General features: G+C 43.4%; 1 protein-coding gene across 4 annotated transcripts in view; it reads right to left on the bottom strand.

The window, feature by feature from the left end:
• Positions 1-27,973, bottom strand: part of LRCH1 (leucine rich repeats and calponin homology domain containing 1) — a 252,422-nt gene that overhangs the window by 69,981 nt on the left and 154,468 nt on the right. For all 4 annotated transcript variants that reach the window (XM_074960903.1, XM_074960887.1, XM_074960896.1 and 1 more), the window contains exons 8-14: positions 20,831-20,936; positions 19,479-19,591; positions 5,344-5,411; positions 4,239-4,325; positions 1,366-1,455; positions 1,222-1,258; positions 553-669 (exon numbers count right to left, since the gene is read on the bottom strand). In XM_074960903.1, the coding sequence (XP_074817004.1) occupies positions 553-669; positions 1,222-1,258; positions 1,366-1,455; positions 4,239-4,325; positions 5,344-5,411; positions 19,479-19,591; positions 20,831-20,936 (618 nt within the window). The remainder of the gene's footprint in view (positions 1-552; positions 670-1,221; positions 1,259-1,365; positions 1,456-4,238; positions 4,326-5,343; positions 5,412-19,478; positions 19,592-20,830; positions 20,937-27,973) is intronic.

Consider the following 27,973-nt stretch of genomic DNA (forward strand, 5'->3'; position numbering starts at 1 on the left):
CATAACATAAGAACTAGGGGTCACCAAATGACATTAATAGGCAGAAGGTTTAAAACAAACCAAAGGAAGTATTTCTTCACACAGTGCAAAGTCAACCCATGAAATTCATTGCCAGGGGATATTGTGAAGGCCAAAAGTATAAATGGGTTAAAAAATGAATTAGGTAAATTCATGGAGGATAGGTCCATTAATGCTATTAGCCAAGAAGGCAGAGATGCCACCCCATGCTATGGGTTTCCCTAAACCACCAACTGCCAGAAGGTGGGACCGGAAGACAGGGGAGGGGTCACTTGAAATTATCCTGCTCTTTCATTCCCTCAAGCAACTGGCACTGGCCACTGTCAGAGACAGGATACTTGGCTAGATAGACCACTGGTCTGACTCACTATGGCTGTTATGTTCATGGTAAGGCATAAACCCCCAGAGTAGTCATGTTTTATCCTATAGAACAATACTTCTATTTGCACACCAACGAATAGGATAACATTCTTTGGAATCCCTTTTCAAGGTCCTAGGACTAGATAAATATGTTGTACCCAGGCTCCTCCCTACCTGACTCAGTAGTTGCTTCTCATCCTGCTCACATGCTATTTTGGCTTCAGTCTTGGTTTTCTCTATAATCAATTCTCTCCTCTTCTGAAATTCTAGTTCCTCCTCAGCATTTTCATTCTGCAATGTACACATCTGTTGAGACTTTATGCACACTGCTGGGGTTCAGAAACAAATACCCAACTTTTTCTTAACACACTATAACAAGTACTTCTGTACAAATACTGTGAAGAGCAATCCCACAGTGGTAGTGAACAGTGGAATGATAGGGTAGGAAGAAAAACAAACAAGAGTGCATTTAGCAAAGGGCTGCAAACTGTTCATCTATTTTTATGGCCATTACAATACTTGAAGTATTTGGCTCAATGGGACAATTGCAGGCAGATTTATGATTGCAGCAACAAGCATAGTCGCCACAGTGAAGGCAAAGGACTACAGAGATTAAAAATAACTAAATATCTGTACATTAAAAAAGTCCTTATGAGCTATTTAAAAAATTTGTGAAAGCAAAATTAATTTTACAAAATATGTGAAATTTTGAAAATAACTGCAGCTACATTTTTCTCTTGCAGACCACTAAACTTTGTTCATTTACTGGTCCAATAGCTAATGTAATTGGTGACCCATTTTCAGTCTCTCTCTTGGATCTTTTGTAATACAGTGACAACGTACCTGATACATAGGAGCCTCCTCCATCTGCATTTGGCCACTGCATGTGGATATACAAAACACAACACATTAAATTTTGAAGTGTAGAATCTTGAATATGAAATTTAGCAAATCCATTATTTTTCTGAAAAAGGAATATAAACACACTTTACTGTAGACTCCTGTAATTCTAAATCTGTTGCTGGTTCCATGGGATACAGATTCACACCACTGCTCTCTGTAATATCCATGCTTAATCTGTAAGGTTTGAAATAAAAACAATGCACTGGGGTATATCTTTGATGAACGTTCTATTAAGTATTTAATTTTTAAAAATGGGTATATTAAATGATGGTTTTCTTCTAACTTGTTCAACTACTTACAACTCCCCATCTACACACCACTCACTTCAGTACCCAAATGCAAGACTACAATATTAAACCTTGGTCAGTAGGTTATACAAATTCTTATTCAACTGTACATATGCAAATCCAACAGAATACTAGTTCCCATTATTCTTTAGAAGTGGGTTGGAACTGCCAAAAATAGCAAAATATCAATTGGGAAAATAGTGCAACTTGCTCTTTACTGTTCAGACTATAGATATGTAATTAAGCACATCTTAAAATCACAAAGAAAAAGAATAACCTACATATTTTATTTTCTACATTTCTCTTTACTGGTTTTGTATATATGTACAGCATGATTGGCTATCCTGAACAGCAGTATTTGAAATAAACGGCCCATCTGAATATTCACAGACATGTGAATATTGCAAATATATTTGCTTCATAACATATATTCAGAATAAGAAATCTAGTTAAACTGAAATATTAAAACAACAATTCATTACATTTTTAAATGTTTCTTCTTGGTTTGGTAGGGGAAAGGAGATGTGTACTGTTATGGGTTACAGCACTGAGTTATTAAGTGACAAACAAGACCTTCTCGTTGTTATGTTTAATTAACACATTTTTTAAACTAATTTTTTTTTTTAAATAGCAACACTTGTTCCAACTAAAAGAGAACGCCTCAGGTGAGGTGCAGAAGCAATGCCACTTGGAATGTTGCATTTACTGAATCCAGAACTAACATGAACAAACTTTTCTAACTGGCAAGCTTATTTCTCTTTTACAAAGCAAAAACATCTGCTTTACCTATTTCAAACTAACAAACATTTCTATAGAGACAACTGTCCAGCACGAGCTAAAGTAAATTCATCTTCTGAACTAAAAGGGGAAATATTTTCAAAGTGAGCAGGCAATACATTCACTAGAACAACTGAAAAAACTGATCCTTTGTTCATTCACAAAGGTCCTGCTCCTACTCCCACTGGGCAATTGCAAGTATAGACTGGGGATTATATTCTTTTTCTAATGCACCCCTAGAAAAAGTTTAAATTAGGCTATACAAAGCATCAGAAAAACCATTGTGGGAACAGTTCTGTACAACTAGAAGGCTGGATTAGTTAGCTTTTCTTCATCTATGTTTTCTATTACATTTACAGTTCCTGCTAACACAGTGGTTCCCAAACTGTGGGGTGCACCACCTTAAGGGGGTGTAGAGGAATGTTTGGGGGGGCGTGGCAGGGCCAGCCCCCACAGAGGGTGGGGAGACACCACGCAGCCCCACTCTGTCCCCTGCCCATCTCTGGTCCCAGCTGCAGCTCCGTTCCCAGCCCAGCTCTCGCCCGAGCTGCAACTCCACTGTACCCCCTGCTTCGGCCCCAGCTCCACTCTGCACCTGGCTCTGTCCCCACCCCCAGCTGCTCCCCCAAGCTTCTCTGTTGAGCCAACTGTGCAGTAATGAAGGGGGGCAAGGGCATGGACAGATTCCATTTCTGGTAAGGGTGGGGAGATAGTGACAGGAAAAGTTTGGGCACCACTGTGTTAACATCATGGGAATCTAGTGCATACTATCCAGGGAAGATTATATCTAAGCTACTCTTAGTCAAAAGGTCACATAACAATTAATTTTCTTTTTTATTAGCTTGTCAAATTAAGAAAATCTGATAACCCATTCCTGCAGAACACCATGTATGCTAACAAATAACTTCAACAGCCAAACATACTTTAATCAGAATATTCAGGTGACTGAATGACAGATGCAGGGATGAATTTAAATGTCAGGCCACAACTTTATTAATTTAACATGGAATAGGGGGGCTATGCACCACCCCCTGCTTTCACATACCAGACATTTAACTGGTTCCATTGTAGGGATACAAAACTCCCACCTTATAACCAATAACTCAGGTTAGACCCTTCTCAAACTGCCCCTAGGACTCTCCTCACTTCGGAATCCTCTCTACTGCTCCCTGAAGACTTCAGGTGGCCCCATCTCCTATAGGCATGAGGTCAACTAGTGAAACCCCATGTCTCATTTATTTCTGGGAGCTGACCCTTTTAGCATTTACCTACAAGTTGCGACAAACTAGCCAACCGTACCTTTCCTAATGTTAAACTTTCAAGTTCTATTGCTTTCAACCTAGTTCAGCCTCTATAACACTATGACAAAGATTTAAAAAAAACAAAAACCCACTCAGTCAATTTGACCCAATGGGAAAAATTCTCCCTCATCCCAAAATAGACAATTAGACAGTCCAGAAGTATGCTGAAAATACAACTCCTATGCTACAACTAAAGGCAAGGGGGGCAGGGCAGCTAACAAGTATAAGAAGCTATTGAAAAGCTTGGAAAAGTTTAAATGGTGGGAGGGGTATGCAAGAGCCAGTCAGCCAGCCCAGTCCCCTCACCCTCAGGCAATGGAAAGGTGAAGGATCCGAAGAGGAGGAGAAGCCAGACCCATCTTGCAAACTGTGCATTCTTGCATCCCCCATGCCCTTCCAGGCACCATGCCATATCCCCTGCTGTCTAGTTAACATCCCACATCCCATTCATGCAGGGCAGAAGGCATTTAGTCATGTAAAAAAAAAAAAAAAAAAAAAAAAAGAGCGAGAGAGCATTTTTTGACTTTGATCCTCACAGAATTTCCCATACAACATATTACTTACAACAGGAGACCCTCTGACATGAGCATACCTGTTGGGATCTTGCAGCAAATCTACTGCTTCTTTTAAATGATCTATCATGGCTATATCAATACTTTGCTTATTTGATGTATTTGTTCTACGGTAGGAAACAAAGACACTAGGGTGAGTATCAAAGGAGTTAGAATTTAAATCAATGGGAAATATTTTCTCATTGGCTATTTAAATTGTATTGCAAAACCCTGCATTTGTGCTGATTAATATACAGATGTAGGATTTGGCAATTTTCGTGTGGAAACTAGGAAGTCAGTTTAGAAGCCGATGAACTAAATAGTTATTCCCCCATCTATCGTTTCAATCAATTTAAACAGCCTGACTTCCGACGCTGAAATAAATTTAATTACCAACAATTTTTTTCCCTTGATTAATAAAGTTTATTGTTCTAGTATGAGGGAGACACTGGCAGGTTTTAAAATAGCATTTTACCCTTTAGTTTTCAATGTCTGTAGTGCTTTTAAAAGCTTTAAAAGCACCTAATTTTTGTTTATTCTTTTGGCAACTACTGATTTTTTTTTTCATTTGAACTTTTGGCAAAGCAGAAACAAACACTGCTGCTTTGCTTAGCAAACCCTTCAATTAACAGTTCCCTTTCATTGTAACTCATCTGTTTCATGTATGTTCATCGACTGACGGTTGTCAGCACCAGTCTTGAAACAGTGGTTTTGAATTCACTATTATTACAGGGCCAGGAAAGTGTGTTAAAACACACACACACACACACACCCCCCCTAGGTTTCAGCATTTTTCCAATCAAATTATAACATTTTTATCATAGGTCAAACTTTGGCCTTAAAAATGTTGACACAGCCCTTTTACAAATACTATTAGCAGATGTAATGTCAGTGTCTAGTTGAACAACACCTGCCCTCTCCTTAAATATAATACAGTATTACAGCATTTTAATATAATTTTTACTGTGTTAATCAATGCACTAAAAATACCAAAATGCAGACAAATTCTATTGTTATATAAATGTTATGCTTCCTTGTATACAAAACAAGAAGCTGGTAAGGAAATACTCAAAAGGCAAATTAAATTTAGGTCACCTAAAATTGATAACCAATATTATTTCATTATGTACATAAATGAATACTTACATTCCTTCTGTTTGCCAATGTGTGTCTTCTTCTATTCGCAATAATTCATCACATTCTGCCTCTCTGCCCTGTGAACAGACATTATACTGAACATTAGGACAGAAATTTGCTATTAAAGTAGACAGATAAGTTTCCTCTTCTGACTAAGCACTGACCTAGTTCATTTATCAGTTTAGAGTAGTTAATTGAAGCAATCTAAAGTCTGTGCTTCATTGCTATTTCTCCACCCCCAACCAAGATACTGATTACACCAACTTTCATTAAATTGTCACATTTTATTGAGGGCAAAGCCTAACCTCATTTAAATATAAAAATAAGTCAACCAACTTGAGAATTATGACTGAATGCCCCCATTTTCTCTCATATCCTTCTGATGTATGCAAATAACCCACCAATTAAGCATGAGCCTAATTCTTCTCTCATTTACACCACACTAAATCAGGAGTAACTCCACTGAAATCAGTGGATTTACACTGGTGTTAAACTCCCATATGTGGGAGAAGAATCAAGACCATTCTGTCACTATTTAAAGATAGATTAATACACAAAGAGCTTTGTTGCTAAGTGGTGCATGATCTGTTTTGTACTGTAGTTGTGATAATGTAAAGATGTGTGCTTGTGGGTGGAGAAAGAGAATAATTTAGGTCACTTCTCATTTCCTTGTTTCGATGGGTTTGCGTCAGACATGTGTACAGTAATCCTGAGTGCTTCATAACAAAGTTTTGCTGCATTCATTGTCTAGGTTTTTTTAATGTGTACTTGGGGATTGGCAATATATGAGGAAGGAAGGAGTGGAACACTGGTGTTGGCGTTTGAAGTGCAGTAGGAAAATATTTATTTGTCAGCAGGTACATTTATATGATGAAAGATACACTCTTACAGACAAGTGTAGCTCCTCACGGTGGAGGTTGTGTGTGTGTCTAGTCCTCATCAATCAGGCTTTGTGGGTGCTCATCCAACCCTCCATTAATCAATCAAAATTGCGTTTGTCCACCACCCGTCAAACAGGTTAATTGCCCAAAACCCACCCTATGTCAATCAGGCTAGTTTGTACCCATCTTCCTACCACATGGTCTGGTCAACAAAGCTAGTCTGCACCCGCTCAGCTCCCCTCCAACACGGTTGGTGCACACAGTACATACACTTTCAGTTATAATGTGAATAATGGCTACAAATCACATTCAATTCATTTTTTAAAAGAAGAACCAGATCTTCTCAAGGCCCACCTTTCTACTAAGTTTTGTGTGGATAGATAATACTTTAAAGCAATATTGGTTAATGACGAAAGTAGATCTGCCAATGATACATTTTAACCAGAGCCCTAATTCAAAGGCTTCCTGTTAGAAATTATTAAAAGAAACTAAACATAAACCTCATAGAAAATTTACATCGTAAAAACTAATTGTGGGAAACTGCACAGCAATCTGTCACCTACTTTTAGGGGAAAAAAACCAAGAATTCGTGCCTCATTCTAACCCCATTTTATAACAGAACTCCAACTGTGGAGTTGCTACCAGGTGCATCCATAATTATGAACTGATGGTTAATATTTGTAAAGGTGCATCCGACATTTATATTTCCATTTGGCACTTTATACATTTGCTTTCATTTTCATCTCCAACATGCAGAAACATTGAATTAATTCAGGGGCCAGTAAGGACGGAAGCTGTCTGAAAGGATGTGCACTTGCACTGGCAGGGAATGAACAACAGACAAAAGGACTATTTTCAAGGCCATGTGTTTGGCACATCCATCTCAGGAACCCTGCACCAATAAAATGCAGTCTGATTCTGCCAGATGTATCACTGAATTGTGCATTGGCTTCTCTAACATTCCTCATCACAAAATATGACTTTATTCTCAAAGTCAGTGCCCAATACCACAAATAAAGCCATTCTTTTCATCTGTTATTTTTCATTAAGTGATTAATGAAGCATTTGATCTCTCCAATAGAAAATGCAGATATTTTATACAATGAAAAATAACTATGCTCCCCACCATATATTTCAGAAATCTGCATTAACCATTATTTATGTTAATTTATTTTAAAAGATGACCATCTGAAGCTTTGTGTATATGTACACAAATTAAAGAATAAAGCACACAAATTAGGACAAATCTCAAATATAAAATCCTCCCAAACCCACTAAAACTAAGGCCTTGTTTCTATTGCAAGTTGAACCATTTGAACAAGTTATGTTTTAAATCAATTTAGGTAAACTGGTTCAAACTCTCGTGTGGATATGATTCCATAATTTATACCAGCCTTAAAGTCTCCCACCTTCCCAAAATACATCTTGGGAAAAAAATACATAAGATCTGCAGTGTGAACTAAAGAGCCCAACAAATTTGAACTCTTGCAGATCGAAAAGGAAAATGCCTTGCCTCAACCCCTCCCCCCATAAAACCTGTGGACTGTGAGCTCAAGCACTAATCTCACCTGTCATTAGCATCAAGAGGGTATCAAAATCCACATCGGAGGCAATATTTTTCCCATTCTGAAATTCTTTAACAGCACCTCTGCATCACTGAATTAAGCTCTGCAACACACTCTACAATGAGGTGCAGAAAATGCTAGATTATAGCCAGGCTGAGGGCATTGTTGAGGGAATAGCCAATAGTTCTATAGCACACCTTAGAGGGGAGAAAGTGTTAATGCACAACAGGCATTTAATGGCAGCTTCTGACATAAGATCCAGTTTGAGGGAGGAGAGAGTAGAGTGAAGTCTTCCATTTCCTTCTACCTCACCATGTTGATTCTCAAGAGAAAAAACTGTCTCCCTTAATCTCTCTATGCCTATGTGTCCATATGTCAGGCAGGGATAACATTAATTACCTACCTCACAAAAGAGATGTGAAAATTAAGTATGTGATGTTTGTAAAGTGCTTTGGAGATGTAAAGCGTTATATTAGTGTATATTAGAGCTGGGCGGGTGAAAAAAAATGTCAGGATTTTTAAATGAAAAATGCAAACCAAAACAAAATAGAAATTTTAGTTTCATTGACCCTTTCTTTTAATCCCTGCCCTTTTCCAAGACATGATACATTACATCCCATATAGCCAACATCCATAAAAAACTCTCCCTAATAATTATCAGAGAATATCCCAGCAATAAACACTTGCCACATTTAATGATACTGTAGGATGTGTTTATATATCCAGTAGGCAATAACATAACAAGCAACATGGATGTATTGGATAACTGCACATTTCAGATAGCTTTAGTCACCCTAGAAATGTAGGTATTTGATACAAGTAATTATATTTGAAATTGGTTGTTTTACAAAAACATTTTTAAATTAAGCAGTTTACATTTTCTTTTGCAGAGGCCACTGAGGGCTGAGATCATTTGGGGATTTTTTTTACACTGTTCTTAATGTATATGCCCTCTATGGCTGCTACTCCAAAACTACCAGGGAGGCCCTGCCGTTGGTAGAATGACACCTGCAAGAGCGGTGCTGCTAGAGGAAATAGGGGGAAGGATTGCAAAAAGGCAAGTTCTTTTGCACACCTAGAAGTTCTTTTCCCTTCACTTCCAAGAGGTCGGGAAACCACATCCATTCTCTCCACTGTGGCTATCTAGCACTTTTCTCTCAAAGGAATTTGATGGCAAGTACACATGACCTCTTTGGATCATTTTCTAGATCTCTCGGTGAAAAGGTACAAATTGGTCAAGAGGCTATCCAGATGAGATGATCAATGGTCCCTTCTGGCCTTTCAATCTAGACAAGACCTGACTGCCCAACCGCAACATTACTGTAAAATGCAACTTCTTGTGACCACAGGGGAATACACTTGTCCTTAAAATTTGGCAAAACTGGCCAGCAAACAAATTCTCATATGAAAATAAACATTGTTCAAACCTTGGCATAAAAAGTTTCATAGAAATCCTACTATTATGGGATAAATGATGAAATCGGTCCAAAAATCGTGTTATGTTACATTACATAATGAACCAGCTGAAATTCATGAATTACAAAGTGGATGTATTCATGAATGATTTATGGATCGTTTATAAGGATTTTACTGCAACTTTCTCAGAGAGATATTATTCAGGAATGCCAAAGATCCAATTCCACAATAAAATAGGGAGCGGAGGATAATGAAAATGAAGAACACGCAATTCAGAAAACTACAGAGAGGTACAATGGAGCAACCTAAGAGAAGTCTCAGACCAATTCTGAAAACAGTCAGAAGTGTAAGCTACAGTATTCCCTTGGCAGATGCTATTTACACAGCTGGATACAACATAGCTGTCAGCCAAAGTGTTCACTAACCCTTGCAACAATACAAGAGTGATATTTTCACAAAGATTAACCAACTAACCATGAAAGCAGTGAAAGGGGCAAAGCAGGAACAATGGCTGACAGTGTGCATTCTCACACATACTGTAAAGCCACCTTAGTTTTCACTAGTAATGATGTAGATAACTACAGTATATAAGAGAAATATAGATGAATACAATTCCAAAGTTTCTGTTGAGGAAAAAGCCCATGGCTTTCTACATAATTCATTAAACTTATCCATAACTCTAACTCCTCCATCACCACACACACCTTCCTGCTATCAATGCTACAAACAGACTCCTATGAGAAAGGTAGTCACTGAACCTTATTCACTATATTTTTCAGGAGAAGTACATCCTTACGCAGCTTACCGAACAGCAGATGATATCCTTTGTCTTTGGAGATCTTGACATTTCTGCCAAGATCTTTACAAACTAAATGCACATTTATAACCCACCATCTTTTGGCATCACTGTAGCCTATGAATGCATGAAAACACTGTCTAATTAAAAATATAAATGGAAATTATTTACCTGTAATTGGAGGTTCTTTGAGATGTGTGGTTCCTACCTGTATTTCGTGCATGGTGTGCGTGCACTCCATGTGCCTGAGACTGGAGAATTTGAAATGATGTCTGTTGGTCCATGCCTGTGGCCTGGGTTTCTGGTGCTCAGTACCAATGGTATAAGTGAAGGTGTGGACCGACTGCCTCTCCAGTTCCTTCTCTACCGTGAACCCAGACATGATCCAAAGTGGAGGGGAAGGAGGGCAGGTAGTGGAATACAGATAGGGAGCACACATCTCACAAACCTCCATTTACCAGTAACTAACCTCCATTTCTTCTTCAAGTGCTGGTCCCTATGTGTATTCCACAGGCGGGTGACTGTGGAAAGAGGAGGCGGTGAGAGGATGCTGGTAGTCTAGAGATCTGTAATACCACTTTCCCAACAACTTCATCTGAAAATGAGGCTTGGCTAAAGCTAAAGGTGTGCACAGAACTCCAGGTAGCCACCCTAAAAATGCCCAGGGAGTTGTGCTAACTGATTGCAAAGAAGATGCAGCTAGAGGTCCACTTAGACAGCCTATGAGCTGATCGCACTTGTCCCCATGATCGCTCTGCCACAGGGAGAAAGAAGAGAGTTTTCCTAATAGGTTTAGTTCTTTGCAGATAAAAAGCTAAAGATAATCTGACATTGAGGGAGTGAAGTCTCCTCTCTCCACTGGAAGCATGAGTTTTTGGAAGAATACCAGCAAGTGAATTGATTAATTTATGTGAAAGTCAGAGACTACCTTTGGGGTGAATTTTGGATGGAGGTGAAGGGAAACTTTTTCCTTATGGAATGTGGAATATGGTGGGTCGGTCATGAGTGCTGCCAGTTCACTCCTCCTCCTGACTGAAGTGACGGTGATGAAGGTGGTGACCTTCATTGACAGGTTGGACACTGAACATGTACTGAGAGAAAAAGATTGAGGTCTCATTGCGGCGCTGGCTTTACTACTGGTAGGAAGATCCTAGTGAGACCCTTCAGAAATCTGGCAGTTATCGGGTAAGTAAATACAGAATAGTCCTCTACCCAAATGTGGAGGGCACTGATTGCTGCTAGGTGTACCCACAGCAAGCTAAAAGAAAGCTCCGATATCTGAGAGTGAGGAGATAGTTCCAGAGACAGCAGATATCTAGGCTATTTTCTAGACTAACTAGTTTTGTTGCATCCAGGTACAGAAACACCTTCATTTAGCTAAACAGCATTGTCTCATGGAGTCTTCTCTGTCGTGGTTACAAACAGTTTGAACAGCCTTTAAATGTGTACATGCCAAGACTCCAAGTCTGATGCCCATCCAAATACCAGGCTACGAGGTGAAGAGGGTTTGGGTTGGGATGTCTGATTCTACCATTCTCCTGAGTTAGCAGATCTGGGAGGGGGCGGATGCTGAGAGGAGGATGGGCTGACATTTGCAGGAGGTCCAGAAACCAAAACTGCCTGGGCCAGTTGGGTGCAATGAGAATGACACACGTTTTGTCACGGCGAGGTATTTTCCGCAGAACCTGCGGGACCAGTGGAATGAGAGAAAAGGCATACTTCAGGTGGTCTGTCCAGGATAGTAGATGTTCTTGTTCATTTGGGAGGTGAACAAGTCCCAAGATGGCATTCTCTACTCAGGTGATGATTTCGTTTAGGACCAAATAATGAAGCTTTCACCTGTGTTCTCTCTAAAGTGTGCGCCTGCGCAGCCACACAGCAGACCATCAAGGGCTGGGCGTCAACCACAAACACAGGTGAATGTGGAGGATGTGTAGGGTGGGTGGGGACAGTGTGGTGAGGTGGGGGACGGTGATGGGGCTTTGGGGGAGCTTGGGGCATGCACAGCTATGGGGGTGGGGGGGGAGACAAATGCCTCTCCCCCAGCCCCAGCTCCGGGGCTGCAGCAGGGAGAGACGCCTCTCCTGTGGCCCCGGCCTCAACCCCAGGGCTGCGGCGGGGATGGGAGAGATGCCTACCCCCTGGTCCCAGCTCTGGGGCTGCGGCAGGGACAGGAGAGACGCCTCTCTACTCGAAGATGTAGCCAAAGTGGATGACATCTAGAACCCACTTGTATGTTGTTATAGCCCTCCAGTTGTGGAGGAAGTATGCCACCAAAGCTTCAGGGAGTAGTTAGGGATGGCATCGATGGTTCTCAGTTCTCAAGCATCCCTTCAAAAGTAACCTTTAGTTGGCAGAATGGGTTGGGTGGATGATGTCAAAGTGGATGGGGTTCGAAACCTTTGTCTTTGCACCTTCTGGCACTTGCATGGTGGGTCATATGGGATCTGTTGGTAGAAAGGCTGTGGAACGAGCCTTGGCTTGTATACCTGTTAATGCTGTTTCCTCTTCAGGGCCAGAGTATATATGCACAGGGAGTTGCGGGTAGTCTTGGAACCTTTTAGTGAGTGTAAAGACTCATCCGTCTTCTTGTTAAAGAGGTAAGATTCATCAAAGGCCAGATCCTCGGTAGTATTCAGAACCTCAGTGGGGAGCCCCAAAGATGGAAGCCACAGAAGTCACTGTGTCTTGAAGTGAGGTCTTTGCTACCAGTTTACCCGCATCGAGAATGGCTTAGAATTGGAGTTTGTCTTTAAATTACAGAAATTTGGAGTAGTTTGTAAAATTACACTTAGCAAATCTAAACTGGAGGCTGGTAGATGAGAATATCTTCCTCCCTAGAAGGTCGAGGTATTCAGTATCCTTGTCTGCATGGGTAGTCTTAGCATGTTGCTGCTTGGACATTTCTGTGGCTGCTTGAACTACTAAGGAGTTGGGGATTAGGATGGGGGAACAAAAATTCTGCCTCTTTCATAGCTACAAAATCTCTCAGCCATTTTAGGGATAGGGCTGCAAGATGTGCTTATGTGCCATACCATCCTGGCTGGTTCCATGACCACCTTGTTTACTGCAGGATGTCCAGGAGCTTATGCTGTGTATCATGGGTCTCCTTAAGTGGGATATGAAGTTCAGTTGCCACCCTCTGCAAAAGTTATTGGCATTGCCTGTGGTCATCAGGCAGGGATGGTGAGGATGGCACGATAGCCTATGCTTGTCAATATGGTTGGTTGTAGGATTCATAAAGGTTTATGCGCTTGGCAACATTCAGGGCACACCCGGAGTGTTGTGTAGGAGTAGTGCACGCACTGCTCCATCCAAGGGCATCAACCTTGGAATCTCGCCAAGATGACGTATCGTGGGAAGCCTCTCAGGACTGGGCTCAAGGCCTGAGAGCAAGGAATGCGGTAGATAGAAATTGGTAAATAAGAATGTTAAACAAAGCCAGTGTATTCCTTTTATCTGTTGGAGAATGTAATGCGCGGGGGGAGAGAGAGAATAAAGGGGAAGGTGGAAAGCTGACAGGCAGAAGTCGGTTAGCAGACCAGCCTGCTTGCTTGCTAAAAGTTGTGTTCTGTCTTGTCATTGAACCGCCACAACTGGCGCCCAAACGTGGGGCCCTCAGCACTCACCTCGCCCGGCAAGGGTTTCAGACGCGTCACTCATCCGCCTCGCGGATCCCAGTGAGTATTTTTCGTTGTGGTAAGTATGGGAAGCTCCCTCTCTGCTTTGCAAGTGCAACATTGCAATGAGCTACAGTATTTGCTGCGTAAGGCTCAGCATGACTGCCCCACTCGAGAACTCACTCTCCTGCTACAGGAGGTGAGTGCCCAGTGCCCGTGGTACCCTGAAGCCGGAACCCTTAAGCTAGCGGACCGGGAGTGGTTGGGCCAGACATTGCACAAAGAGCCTCGGGCGTCCGTGCAGGCTTTACATGCCTGGCACCTCTGCCGCGACGCGATACAGCGTGTCGCCTCAGACAGGCCCTCCCTCGCGAGGCTGGTGATCTCGCCACGCCCGTCCGCTCCTGCGGCCACCCCCCCTCCTACCGATGCAACACAGTGTGTCGCCTCAGAAAGGCCCTCTCCCGCGCCAACAGAGGGGCTGCCGATCCCGCCACCCCCGTCCGCTCCTGCAACCATCCCTCCCCCTGCTTCGCCCCCAGTGCCTCTATTACCACTGCCTCCCTGGCCTTCCCCACCGGAGCTGGTGTGTGATCGCCCTCCGCCCGTGGGGCCCCATGCTCCGGGGCCCCCCGGGGGGTCGTCTGCGTCTGCTCAGGGGCTTTCGCTGGTGCAACAAATGGTTCACACAGCGAGGACTCGCTCAGATCTTACAGCAGAGGAGCTGGCTGATCTGGTCTCAGTTTGTCCGGTGACCTGGCAGGATGATGGCCAGGGCAACCAGGTTGCAAACTGGGTCAGTTTGCCCTACTCGGTGATCAGAGAGGTAAAGAAAGCGATTCGTGAGTTCGGCCTCACTAGCACGTATGTACGTGGTCTCATTGAAGGGCTAGGTACTGGATACACCCTGGTCCCTGAAGACTGGAAGGCGCTGTATCGCATGATGCTGACACCTAGTCAGTATGTTATTTGGCTTAGTGAGTATCGGCAGATGGCGGAACGCCAAGCCCAGGTATATAGAGAGCAAGGTATCATTTATGAGCAATTGGCAGGGGAGGGCCAGTTTGCTACTGTTCAGCTGCAGTCTCAACTCCCTCAGGCCGTCTTCCCCATTATTTCCACCTGCGCCCAGCATGCTTTCCGGAAGGTCCCGGATTCAGGAAAGCCTACCAAAAGTTTTGCCAGTATCCGTCAGGGTGCATCAGAGTCCTTTATGGATTTTACCAACAGATTGCAGGAGGCTATCCTCCGACAGGTGGATAACCCTGCGGCAGCTCAGGAGATCCTGCTAAAAATGGCGGTTGAAAATGCAAACGAGGATTGCCGCCATGCTCTCCAGGCGGCACAAGCCTCTGGAATTCTAGAGCTGTCGGACATGCTGCAGGCGTGCCAAAACATCGGAACCCAAGCACATAAAGCTGGGGTTCTGGCCGCCGCCCTGCGGAAAAGCGAGAAGGAGGGGAAGCGTTGTTACCGCTGTGGTAAGGAGGGTCACTTTCAGCGGGAGTGCCGCTCATCCATGGCGCCCGCCCGCCCCTCAAAGAAGTGCCCCAAGTGTCAGAAGGGCTATCACTGGGCTAATCAGTGTCGTAGCGGGTCGGGAAACCGCACGACGGGTCCCCCCCGAACCCAGGGCCAAACGGAGGTGTTTCCCACTCAGACAACTGTTCCTCTGCCTTAAAATCCATAGATTCCATGAGGGCGGCGACTGCCGGAAGTGCAGGGCTTGATTTGATTATGCAGGAGGACGCTGATTTTCAGTTGCCGGGGGAGGTCTGCGCCATACCTATGCAGGTGACGGGACCTCTCCCTGCCGGATTTGTGGGTCTGGTTCTCCCTCGCTCACACGCTGGGAAACAGGGGTTTTTTTGTCATCCCAGGAGTCATTGACGCTGATTACACCGGCGTTATTAAGGTTCAGGTATGGACCCATCTTCCTCAGTTGCTCCCACGTGGACGGTCAATTGCACAATTGATTTTAGTCCCCTATCAGGTGCCAGCCGCAGAGGATCGAGCCCGGGGCGGGAATGGCTTTGGATCGACGCTGTCTCAGTCGCCGTCTCACAATACGTCCTCTCCACTTGTTGCTCTAACAATGTTGGTCCGCCCCTTGAAACCTCAGTTAACACTTCTTTTAAATAATGTTCCTTTTACAGGGTTGGTGGACACTAGAGCTGACGTTACGGTGATTCGTGATCCAGAGTGGCTGGTTGGTTGGCCAACAGTTCCTTCTAAAGAGTTGTGGGGGATCGGGGATAGCAAACCCGGGCGCCAAAGTTTGTCTTGGGTCACGGTCTCTAAACCAGGAGGCTGTGCCCTTGCTACAATCCGCCCTTTTGTACTCCCTGTCCACCTCAATATTTGGGGCCGTGATTTACTTACAAAGCTGGACACCACCCTTGATATTAATATATAATGGCCCAAAATCCTCCCTCACCCACCTTGCCATCCGCATTACCATTGGTATGGCAATCCTTAGAGCCCGTATGGATTGACCAGTGGTCCCTCCCTCTAGAAAAGCTGAAAGCGCTTCATTCACTTGTACAACAATATTTGCATGCACAGCGCTTGGAGAGCTTTACTAGTCCTTGGAATTAGCTGCTGTTATTTTGGCCTTTCAATTTTTTGCTGATTGTCCCTTTAATTTGATTGTGGACACGCATTATGTTTATCAGGTAATTGATCATTTACCCCTTGCCCTCATTACCCCTCAGGTCGATGCGGACCTCCTTCGCCTGTTTTTGTCCTTACAGTATTTCATCACCACTCGTAATTTCCCTTATTTTGTTGCTCATATTTGCAGTCATACCCCTCTGCCTGGGCTACTCATTGAAGGCAATGCGCGCGCCGATCGCGCGTTACGTGGTCAGGTAAATTCCCTTTTTTCTGACCCCATTGAAAGCCATTCCTTTTTTCATCAGTCTGCCTCTGTCTTGGCCCGACAGTTTCATATTCCTACTGATCATGCACGTTCTATTGTTCGTTCCTGCCCCCACTGTGCCACTGCTGCCCCTGCCTTTTCTTATGCCGTTAACCCCAAAGGTACCGCAGCGAATCAGCTGTAGCAAATGGATGTCTGTCACGTGCCACAATTCTGCTCCTATTCGTTTTTACATGTTTTTATTGATACCTATTTGGGATTCCTTTGGGCGACCTCACAGCGTGGGGAAGCCACTCCCAAAGTTATTCACCATTTGCTAGCCTGTTTTGCTGTTATGGGTCACCCGAGCCAGATAAAAACGGATAATGCCCCAGCCTATTGCTCCACAGCACTCTCCACCTTTTGTGCCCAATGGGACGTCCGTCTCAAACACAGGATCCCTTATAATTCCACAGGCCAAGCCATTGTTGAACGTGCAAATCGCACGCTAAAAACCTTGCTCGATAAACAATTAAAACAAGGGGAGCTGCGTCTCCGAACCTTAGGAGACATTCAGCAACAATTGCATATCCTTTTGTTTACTTTAAATAATTTAACGCTGAACGCAGATCAGCAGACCCCCGCGGATCGGCATTTTCACAAATCTGAGGTACCGGAAAGACCGCGTGTCTATTACCGTCAGCTGCCCGATCCGCAATGGTTGGGCCCAGTGCCTTTAATTACTTGGGGTCAGGGATATGCTGCTGTGTTTCTTCCTGCAGGACCGTTGTGGGTTCCAGCCCGGTGTGTGCGACCGGCACTGAAACAGCATGGCGTGGCACCAGGGGCTGTCAAACCCCATACCGGAGTTTCAGCTGACCTTGGAGGAGAACGCGGTGCCTCCCAGGTCGACAACGGCGGGATGGAGACGGAGGAGACGTAGCATCCCAAGCTAGCCCGTGACATGGGGAGCAGTAAAAGCATTGGTCGCCACGGCTCAACGAAGACTGGCAGCAAACCAACAGCCAGAGACTCTTGAGACTTTGTTTGTGGCAATTCTCGCCCAAATTACTGCTAATTCTGTACTGATTGTATGCCTTTTGTGCCTGCTATTTCCTGTAGGGGTTGGCTCGGGAGCGCTTCCTCCGCTACGAGCCCGAATGACATATAACCTATGGGAAAGATTGGCTTCAATAGCAAATGTTACCCACTTTTGTTTATTTGATTTTGTAGCAGCTGAAGAATTGTTAGGTACGTGCCTTATTCCAATATGTCATTACCCTGAGGAAATTGGGAATGAGATGATGCTCGCTGCTTACACGAACCTCTCTTCCCAGTACTCTAGCATGGCTAATTGGGGCCCGGCCAATTACACTTTACCTTCTTAAGCTTATTTTTTGCTGCTGCTGTGTACAATGTATTCCCTCTTTGTTAAGGCTTTGTCGAGATCCGCCCTGGCAGGCTCCACGAGTTATGACCTTGTCTGTCCAGGAGTTAATTGGCTTGCAAATGCAAATTGATGGCTACCATAAGATGGCCGAGCACAAACAAACAAAAAAGGAGGGGATGTAGGATTCATAAAGGTTTATGCGCTTGGCAACATTCAGGGCACACCCGGAGTGTTGTGTAGGAGTAGTGCACGCACTGCTCCATCCAAGGGCATCAACCTTGGAATCTCGCCAAGATGACATGTATCGTGGGAAGCCTCTCAGGACTGGGCTCAAGGCCCGAGAGCAAGGAATGCGGTAGATAGAAATTGGTAAATAAGAATGTTAAACAAAGCCAGTGTATTCCTTTTATCTGTTGGAGAATGTAATGCGTGGGGGGAGAGAGAGAATAAAGGGGAAGGTGGAAAGCTGACAGGCAGAAGTCGGTTAGCAGACCAGCCTGCTTGCTTGCTAAAAGTTGTGTTCTGTCTTGTCATTGAACCGCCACAGTTGGTAACAGTGGATCCTGCTCAACACCTTTCTCTTCCATGTGCTCTGGCAGAGCTGGTTGCTGTTGTCTAGGGGAAGAGGGTCAAGTCAGACTCGTGCATGGATCCAGGGTATCATGCTAAGGGATCCCATGGGCCCCCATAGGGTCCCAAATGCTGCTTGAGGGGGACTCCAATGTTTTGGGTACTCCAGGGACTGCTGGTAATGTACAGAGGGGTCCTTCCAGCCTGAATCCCACTGGGGCCTCATGGTTTTCTCCATGAGGTACAGTTTAAGCTCTCCTCCCTCTCAGGTGCAGGAAGAAAAGGAGTGGCAGATGCTGAACTTGGTGGAGATGTGAGCCTTCCCCAGGCAGCGAAGGCAGCATTGATGGTCATCGCTGACCAAAAGGAAATGGAGGCAGGATACTAAGTTCTTAAACCCCAGAACTTTGGGCATAGTCCTCTTTACACTAACTGTGAAAAGCTACTAGAAAAGTACCAAAAACAGTAAAACACTAAGAATTTACAACACATTTACAGATAAGAAGACGATGAAGATGCTTCAGACACAGAGGATTCTACTCAGACCATGTGGCAGTAAGAAGGAACTAGAGAGGCAGTCAGTCCACGCCTCCCCTTATAACCTCGGTACCGAACATGAGGAATGCAAGGGTGCAGGCATGGACCAACAGGCACTACTACTAATTCTCCAGTCTCAGGCACATTAAGTAAATGTGTACCACATATGCAATATGCACAGGGACCAGAACTTGAAGAAAAATGTAAACTTTTACTGGTGAACACATCTGCTAGTTAAAAACAACAAAACAAAGAAAACAAAGGACAGATTTCAAGGGTTAGGGTGAGGGTTAGGTTAGAATAAGTGTTGTGGGTAACCTGACCTTACAGCTTTAAAATTACAGTTATGATTAATCTGCCTATGTTTGCCCTCTATGGCTCTGCACTGATGAGGATGAATATCAATTGCACTTCTCTTATTAAGAGCAAGGTGCCAACAGTTTATCACTTCTGCTTGCTAGGAAGGTAGTCATGAGATTTTTTTCTTTTAAAATTGATCAAAAACTTGCCTTGATGTAGCTCATAAATTCAGTCGTGAGGGGATGTGATCCTTCAGCAAACTGGCTTCCTGCTTCTCTTGACTTATTGTGAATCATAAGAGAAGGTCCCTGATGAAATTCTACTAATGAGAAATGAGACCAAAAGACCCAAAAAGATATAAAAATTATTTCTGATTCAGCTTTTTCAACTTTGCATTTAAATCAGTCACCTAAGGAACCTTTTAAATTTAGTAGGGCACAGCAACACAGCCTAAAATGAAATCCAAAAGGTACAAGAATGATAAAAACAGGGAAGACGACTTTGGCCTACACTGGACCACTACTAATAAAGCGTAGACGTTTTACTTTTAATGTGAATTTATTTTATGTTGTGACACCAGATTCTGATCTCTCACAAGTAAAATTCAGGAACAATTCTACTCATGTCAATGGAGTTACTTTTAAATTACACTAGTGAGAGAGATAAGAATATGACTCATGGAAAGCACTCAATCAATTGTAAATGCAACAAATGTCACTAACAATACAAAAATTAAGATACACAGACTAGAGTATATTTTAGGTCAGTCTAGGAAGCAGATACCTGATCTATTTCTTGTACTCCCACTTCCCAGGTGGGTGCTCTAACCATCAGGCTACAGAGTCACTCTCTCTCACTGGCCCAATGATTAAGTATACATAGTAGAACGGCCTCAACAGGAGAGACTAAGAAAGCCCCACATCAGAATATGCCATAGCTCAGTGGTTAGAGCACTCTCCTGAGAGGTGTGGGAGACCCATTTAATTCCTTTTCCCCCACCTCTGCCTGAGGAGGGAACGGAACTGAACTGAACCTGGCTGTCCCACATCCCAGATGAGTGCTCTAACCACTAGGCTAAAAGTTTAAAGGTGCACCACTACCACCACCTTCCATGTCCTCCTCCTCCTCTGGTGGCCAGATTTTGAATGGTACCCGATCCAGAAGACAGCCTCAGAGCACGCCTACAGGATCAGGATATGCATGCGAGTTAGGTAGACAAATGCCTACCTGACTCTGGTTCATGGATCACTCTGGGGCTTAGGCAGGAGATAGGCATTCAGGCACCTAGAGTGAGATAGCAGGCATCTAAGTCTGGGGTTTAAGTGCCTCAGTGCCTTTGTAGTTTCAAGCCTAAGCGATTATTCTCAGAAGTACAAAACTAAACGTGCTTCATAAATTTTCCAGGAAAAATAGTGGTAAACTGAAGGAGTAGGTTTTGAGCATGTTGTTAGTAGAAACTTGGGTTGGGAAGTTTTTTGTGAATTGCACTCATACAGGATTACATATAGAATAGCAGGGAAAATTCCTGCTATTAACAACTTTCTCTTCTTTACTTTCAGACCTTGGATTAGGTTGATGTGGTGACCCGTATCTTCCTTTATAATCTGATCTTCTTCCATTATGTTTGACATTGGTACATTAAGGCTGACAGTATCTTCATCAGAGGGCTGAGAAGAAACAAGAAAAACATTAATTTAAAAATTAAACCAAGACTGAAATGTCAATTGATGTTAATTATTTTATTAGCATTCAAATATGTAAAAGATTAAATAGTAGCTTATAGGAGGAAGGCTATGTGTCCTATACTTTTGACCCGTGAATTCTACATTTACAATTCAGTGCTTTTAGTACATACAAACATATACATTGAGGACTCTGACAAACCTTTGCCACGAGTGATAAAGCTGAACAGTGAAATAACTTAGTATTGCACAACTGCTTCTATTTGTCACTTATTTATAAACATACAATTACAAAAAACATTTATTTATTTAGATTTAAAACAAAAAAGGTCCCTGTACAAAAAGCTCTACGCAGCCTAATAATTAGAGTTATAATCACATAATGATGACCATCCAGCGTTTAAAAATAATCATACATAGGAAATAAATAAATTCAGACAGTCATTAAATCTGAGCAGCAATAATGTCCCTTTCCACTTTTGCAGAGGCATTCCTCAACGCTTCCACAAATTCTGTCAAGCAGATGGCTTTTGCAGCAGATTCAGAAAGATTTTGGACCAAAGATTCAGGTCCTATTAATTTAGCAACTATCAGCTGAAAATAGTGCAGCACAGTGGCATCTTCTATTGGCATGATTACAAATTCTAATATTTAAGGTTTGGGCAGGGTTTTTTGATCAGTGGAATTATGCAAACAGTTTAGAAAGTGTTGAAAGGTAAATGCAGCCTCGCTCATTTGCAATCGTTCCTTCCACAGGCTATTCAGGGTGGTTGGTTTTTTTAAACTATGTAACTGATTTTCCCAGGTGTTTCCTGACAGTATAGGGCCAAATAGGAACTATCCAAAGCAACTTTGTAATTATATAAAGTCATCATAGCTCTATCACAAGTGAAATATTGTATCTCATTTCCTTCATTTGTACTTATATTCTTATTCAGTTAGCAATGGAAGCCGTTGACAGACTTACAAGGATCAAAGTCGCAAAAGAGAAAAGTCTAATTTTCATCTTAAAAATCTAAGGCTATTGTAGCATTAATTTCAAACAACTTTAGTGCCTGATGCAGCCATTTTGAAAGCTTCTGCCTTCCTATGAGAAAGACAAGTTGGGTAAGGTAATATCTTTTCTTGGACCAACTACTGTTGGTGAGAGAGAAACTTTCAAGCCACACAGGGCTCTTCTTCAAGTCTGGGAAAGGTACTGTGGCTTGAAAGCTTGTCTCTCTCACCAACAGAAAGAAGTTGGTCCAATAAAAGAAAGATATTACCTCACCCACCTTGTCTCTTTAATATCCTGGGACAACTACACGTCACAAGAAAGAAAACTTACTTCATAGTAACTGGAAGTTTGAGATATGTGACCCCTATCTGTATTGCACAGTGGATATGTATGTCCTCCATGCATCAGGAGCTGGAGAATTTTGAAAGCAGCGTCTGTAGGACTGCACACGCGCCCTGGCTCACCTTGTGCTTCCAACCAAGGAGATAAAGGGCAGAGCGGACCGACTGCCTCTCCAGTTCTTTCTCTACTGAGAATAAAGAGATCCAAAGCAGAAAGAAAGGAGGGAGGGTAGAGTAGTACAGTCTGGGACCACACATCTTGAAGAACCTCCAATTATAAGGTAGGTAGCTTTCTCTTCTTCGAGTGCTGGGCCATTGACCAGCAGTACCCAAATAACAGGAGGGTGTAAGGTTGTAGATGGCAGCGCTGAACAAAAGCCTACCATTCTAAAAGATGCATCAGCGGAGGAGTCCTGTACCAAGGCACAGTGTTCCACAACCATGTGCCTGGAGCTCCATGTAGCTGCCTTGCAGACATCAACCAGAGACACCTCTTGAAATGGTGCCACAGACGTTGCTTGAACTCTTGTGGAATGAGCTCTTACCCCATAAGAAAAGAGAACACTAGATAACTGATAGCATAGCAAAATACAGACTGAGATCCACTTTGAGATGATATAGCCTGACCCCTGACCCTTTCCACTATGGCAAGAAATAGTCTGGGAGACTTTCTGATTGGTTTTATTCTGTGCAAGTAAAAGACTAAAGTTCACCAAACATCGAGGACATGGATACTCCTTTCTTCTGAGGGTGAGGGTGGGTTTAGGAAGAACACAGCTAAGTGAACTGACTGGTTCAGGTGAAACTCTGAAAATACTCTGGAGCGAATTTAGGGTGTAAACATAATGAAAAATTTGTCCGTATGGAATATAGCATAAGGAGAATCCACCATCAGTGCTCCAAGCTCACCAATCCTTCTGGCTGAGGTGACAGCTATGAGGTATGTGACTTTCAAGGATAGGAGAGACATGGAACTAGAAGCTAATGATTCAAAGGGAGGCTTAGTTAATATGTAGAGAACAAGATTCAAGTTCCATTGAGGAGCGGGCCTTTTTATAGGCAGAAAGATTCTGATTACGCCTTTCCAGAATCTGCTAGTCAATGGGTGCATGAAGACGGAGTAGCCCTGTGAAGGTGGATGGTATGCACGGATTGTTGCCAAATGGACTGTAAGGAGCTGATTCATAGATACTAAGGTCAGAAGGGACCATTATGATCATCTAGTCTGACCTCCTGCACAACGCAGGCCACAGAATTTCACCCACCCACTCAGATAAACCTGATGTCTTTAAGGAAAAAAATAAAGTCCAGAATGAGAAGAATAGCAACAGCTTTCAGGGGGACACCTCTGATGCCCACAGATAGAAAAATGCTTTCACTTAACTAGGTAACATTTTCTAGTGGAATCCTTCCTAATATTAGAAAAGATGTTCTGTATAGCTTCAAAACATGATAGCTTTAAGGATGATGCCCATCCAAAAACCAAATCCTGAGATGAAGCAGATGGGGGTTGGGAGATTTGATCTTGCCATTCCCCTGGGTCAGGAGATCAGGAAATGTTGGAATAATGTTTGGTGCCTGAGATGGCATGCGTAGAAGGTTTGTGAATTAAAACTTTCTGGGCCAGTTGAGGGCAATGAGGATAATTCATGTTCTGTCCTGCTGAATCCTGTGTAAAGCCCAAGGCAAGAGTAGTAGTGGAGGGAAGGCATAGTTCAAGTGGTCTGACCATGGAAGAAATAGAGCATCACCCCGTGAGACGGTCATGTCCACATAACTGTAGGTGTCCTTCATGTTGAGAGGTGTAAATAGCATGTCCTTTTCCAGGGATGAAATTATAGATGCCAATGGAACCATGCAAAGCTTAAGTTTGAAAATGAAGATGGTAGAGAATGGGTCTCCAACTGCTCTTCTTTTTGGATGCTAGGAAGTATATCAAGTAAAAACCCCTCCCTTGGTACTAATGAGGAACCTGCTCTATCACTTTTCATTCTAAGAGGGATTCTACTTCTTGTTTGAGAATCTTCTTGTGAGAGTGGCCCCCAAAAGAAGGCAGGGCAGGGGTTCTGGATGGGGTAGGGACATAAACTGTACCATATAGCCAGAATGGATAACGACATTCCTTACCCATTTGTCCATTGTCATTGAACTCCAGGTGTTGAAAAAGAGGACTAGACAATCCCTAAAGAGTACGTGAGGGTCAGGAGATGCAGGACTTAGTAGTCTGCAGCTCTCAAGCTCCCATCACAAATAACGTTTTGCGGAGGGCTAGCATTATGCTGAGAAACCTGCTGTGGAAGGTGTGGGGCAAAGCAGGTCTTTTGGACCCTCTGCCTCTTACAGGGTGGCACATAAGGTCTCCGGTGGTAGAACTGTTGAGCCATCAGTCTAGGCTTGCATGGCTGCTGATGGAATTCTCTCTTTGGGGCAAGTGTATATATGCCCAGGGAGTGGAGGGTGGCCCTGGAGTCTTTTAGAGTGTGTAAGGACTCCGTCTTCTTATTAAACAATCTGATCAAAGGGTAGATCTTCAACAGTGTTCTGGACTTCCCTGGAAAACCCCAAAGCCTGGAGCCACAACACCTTGTACATTACAGTGGCAGTAGCCCTTGCATTGGAAGATGTATCAGCCTTATCTGCCACTGATTAGAGAGCGATTCTGGCAACCAATTTGCCTTCCTCTATGAGAGCCTGCAATTGAGCTCTGTTCTGCTGTGGAAGTCCGTCAGCAAAGTCCCGAACTATTCAAAATTTATGGAATTCGTATTTAGCCATCAATGCCTGGTAGTTGGTTATCCTGAACTGGTGGCTAGAAGAAAAGAACTTCCTTCCCAATAAATTGAGAAGCCTGCCCTCCTTATCAGTTAGGGAGTTTGTTGCTTAGATTTCTCTGTGGCGGCCTGGACCAATGAGAGAACAGAAATTCCACAGGTTTGGCTGGGACACAGTACCATTTTTCTGTCCTGTTAGGGGTTGGGGCATAGGTAGCCAGGGGATGCCAGACTGCTCTAGATGGCTCCAGGATGACTTCATTAACAGGGAGTGCTACTTGAGTGGAGCCAGAGGACTGGAGGATGTCTAGTAGCTTGTGTTGAGGATCCTGAACCTCCTCAAGAGGAATCTCCAAGCTCCCCTGCAATTCTGCGAGGAAGTCCTTGGAATTGCTTATAGTAATGGAGGGTTGGGGTGGAGACATTGGAAACACTGCCTCATCTGGAGACAAAGACAGCAATTTCATCTTCTAATGGAAGATGGAACTTCTAATGGAACTGACAGATTTGGCACATACTCCTCCTCCTCGGTTGGCAGTTCTGGTTGCCCTCTCTAATGGGAGAGAAGGGACAACTCCCTAGCATACTGGACCAATTCTGCAGGATGGTATTGGTCCCATGGCACCCAGTATGGCCAATAAGATAGATCAAATAGGGATTTCAGAGGTCCCCACTGCATGGGATACCAATGGTTCTGAGGCAGATGATGAGATGGAGTTTGGTCCCAAGCTGCTCCAGGCCTTCTGATCAGGAAGGTGTGTTTTGGAGGAGGGAATAATGATTCATCAGGTGGGTCAGTATCTACCGATGAGGAGAGAGCCAATTTTGGGCCCAACAGTGATACTGATGGTGCCACTCGAGGAAAGTCACAGCCCAAAGATGGAATGGGAGACAGACTCCTCCCAAATGTTGGCTCTCCTGGTGGAGTCAGGACCTCTCTTGAGAGGGAGGGACCTGATTGAGTAGGAGACTCCAGACCTGGAAAAGCAAAGATGTCCTCAGGAGCAGCACAGGTCTCAGCTCTTCCTAGAGGGATAGGGGTCCTGCCCATTCGAACTGCTGGAGCCACAGTACAGATAGTCTGTGACCCAGCCATGGAAGACAAAGACTGTACTGTGGGTAGCCAATGCTCTCAGTGATCGGTCTTCATCAGTACTGGCGGAACCCAGGGTTTGTGTTTTGAATGTACCGGAGGGATTGGTGCTGGCAGATCGTGATTCAGTGCCAATGGAGCCCTAAACTTGTGGCCTTTGTTAATATGCTACTGATATTTAGAATGTACTAAGTTCTTTTTGGGCTGAGCTTAGAGACGTGCTTGGTTTAGGTAGGTTTGAATCCAACTTCTTCAAAGTGGATTTGGAGGAAGATTTAGTTTCATGCTTATGAGAATGCTCCCTGTTCTACTGACAAAACCCTGCTGAAGTCCTGAACAAGGCCTCATGAGAGAAGAAGGCACACTCCTTGCTGAGTCAGGAAGATGGATGAATGGGGGTGGGGAGGGACCTGAGGGGGGCTCCCAGCCTAGTTCCGATTGCAGCCTCATGGCCTTTTCCATAAGCTGCTTCCTTGGGAAAAATTCCCACCCTTCCTGGGTATGACTGGAGAACAAATAGCAGATATTGCACCTTGCCATGACACGGACTTCCCCAAGGCAGTGCATGCAGCATTGATGGTCATCGCTGATTGAGAAGGATCGCAGGCAAGAAGCACAAATTTTGAACCCCGGAGTCCTGGGCATAGTCCAATATCCAAAATGGGGTACAGAGGAAGGAGTGATCCCCAGATCAGGGAGACTAACTAACTAATTATAAAATACTATAAGCTCTTAGATAAAATACTATAAACTATTAGATAAAACTTTTAAATTCTAAAACTTCTAAAAATTATTTACAGATATCTAAATATATGTTAACAGATAAAGAAATAATTCAAAAGCTTTGGACTCTGGAGGGTCTGACCTGAACCATGTGGCGGTGAGAAGGAACCAGAGAAGCAGTCGGTCCCCTACTCTTTATCTCCTGTCAGAGGCATGAGGTGAGCCAGGGTGAATATGTGGATCAGCAGCCACAGCTTTCAAAATTCTCCGGCTCCAGGGGCATGGAGCACATGCGTCCCCACAGTGGAAAACACATAGGGATCAGCACTCAAAGAAGAGCCTACAGTGCTGGTACCAATGCCACATCCTTCAGGGTAATGGTGCAGAAAAATCAAATGGATCTTCACATGTCATATTTAATCTTGATCTCCCTGTGCAAATCTCAAATACTACTGTTAAAGGACTAAAAATCTGCTGCTGTTCTAATGAATTTTAACTGAGACAGAAGTTTTAAAGAAAAAAGGTGAATCAAAGTGTTACCCATCATCTCTAAAGATGAATGAGATACTGTAAAAGAGATACCATTGAAAAGCAGGATTTATCTCACAGTTGCCACAATCAATATATTTTCTAAAGAAACAATACATGAAAGGAGAAGATGTCTGTCTGTGATATTGGAAATATCCAGGACTACACTTCAGATATAAAGAAATGACCTCTATGATGCTGTCAGGGTCAGACCAGCTAGCCAGAGAATATATGTAATTTGTTCCTTTAGCCCACTATCCCCTCTCCCTCCTTTCTGCCCAACTGCATATCTGACAAGATTCCTAAAATGTACATCAGTGTTAAATGAAAGAAAAACTTCACTTAATTTGAATTAAAAAAATCCCATTTTTATTTAAATTACACAAAAATCTCACACATACTTGAAAAAAGAACAGTAAATACAGAATGAGCTCTGTGTGTCATTCTATGAATGAACTGAAATATAATTAATCTTAGGGAACTACAAGTCAATTTGTTTTGATATATTTGTAAAGATAGTCTCAGTAAGAAAGATGAGCTTTTTGTACATTGTAAAAGCATTCACATTT

The sequence above is a fragment of the Natator depressus genome, chromosome 1, assembly GCF_965152275.1.
Source record: "Natator depressus isolate rNatDep1 chromosome 1, rNatDep2.hap1, whole genome shotgun sequence".
In the NCBI taxonomy this organism is placed as follows: Eukaryota; Metazoa; Chordata; order Testudines; family Cheloniidae; genus Natator; species Natator depressus.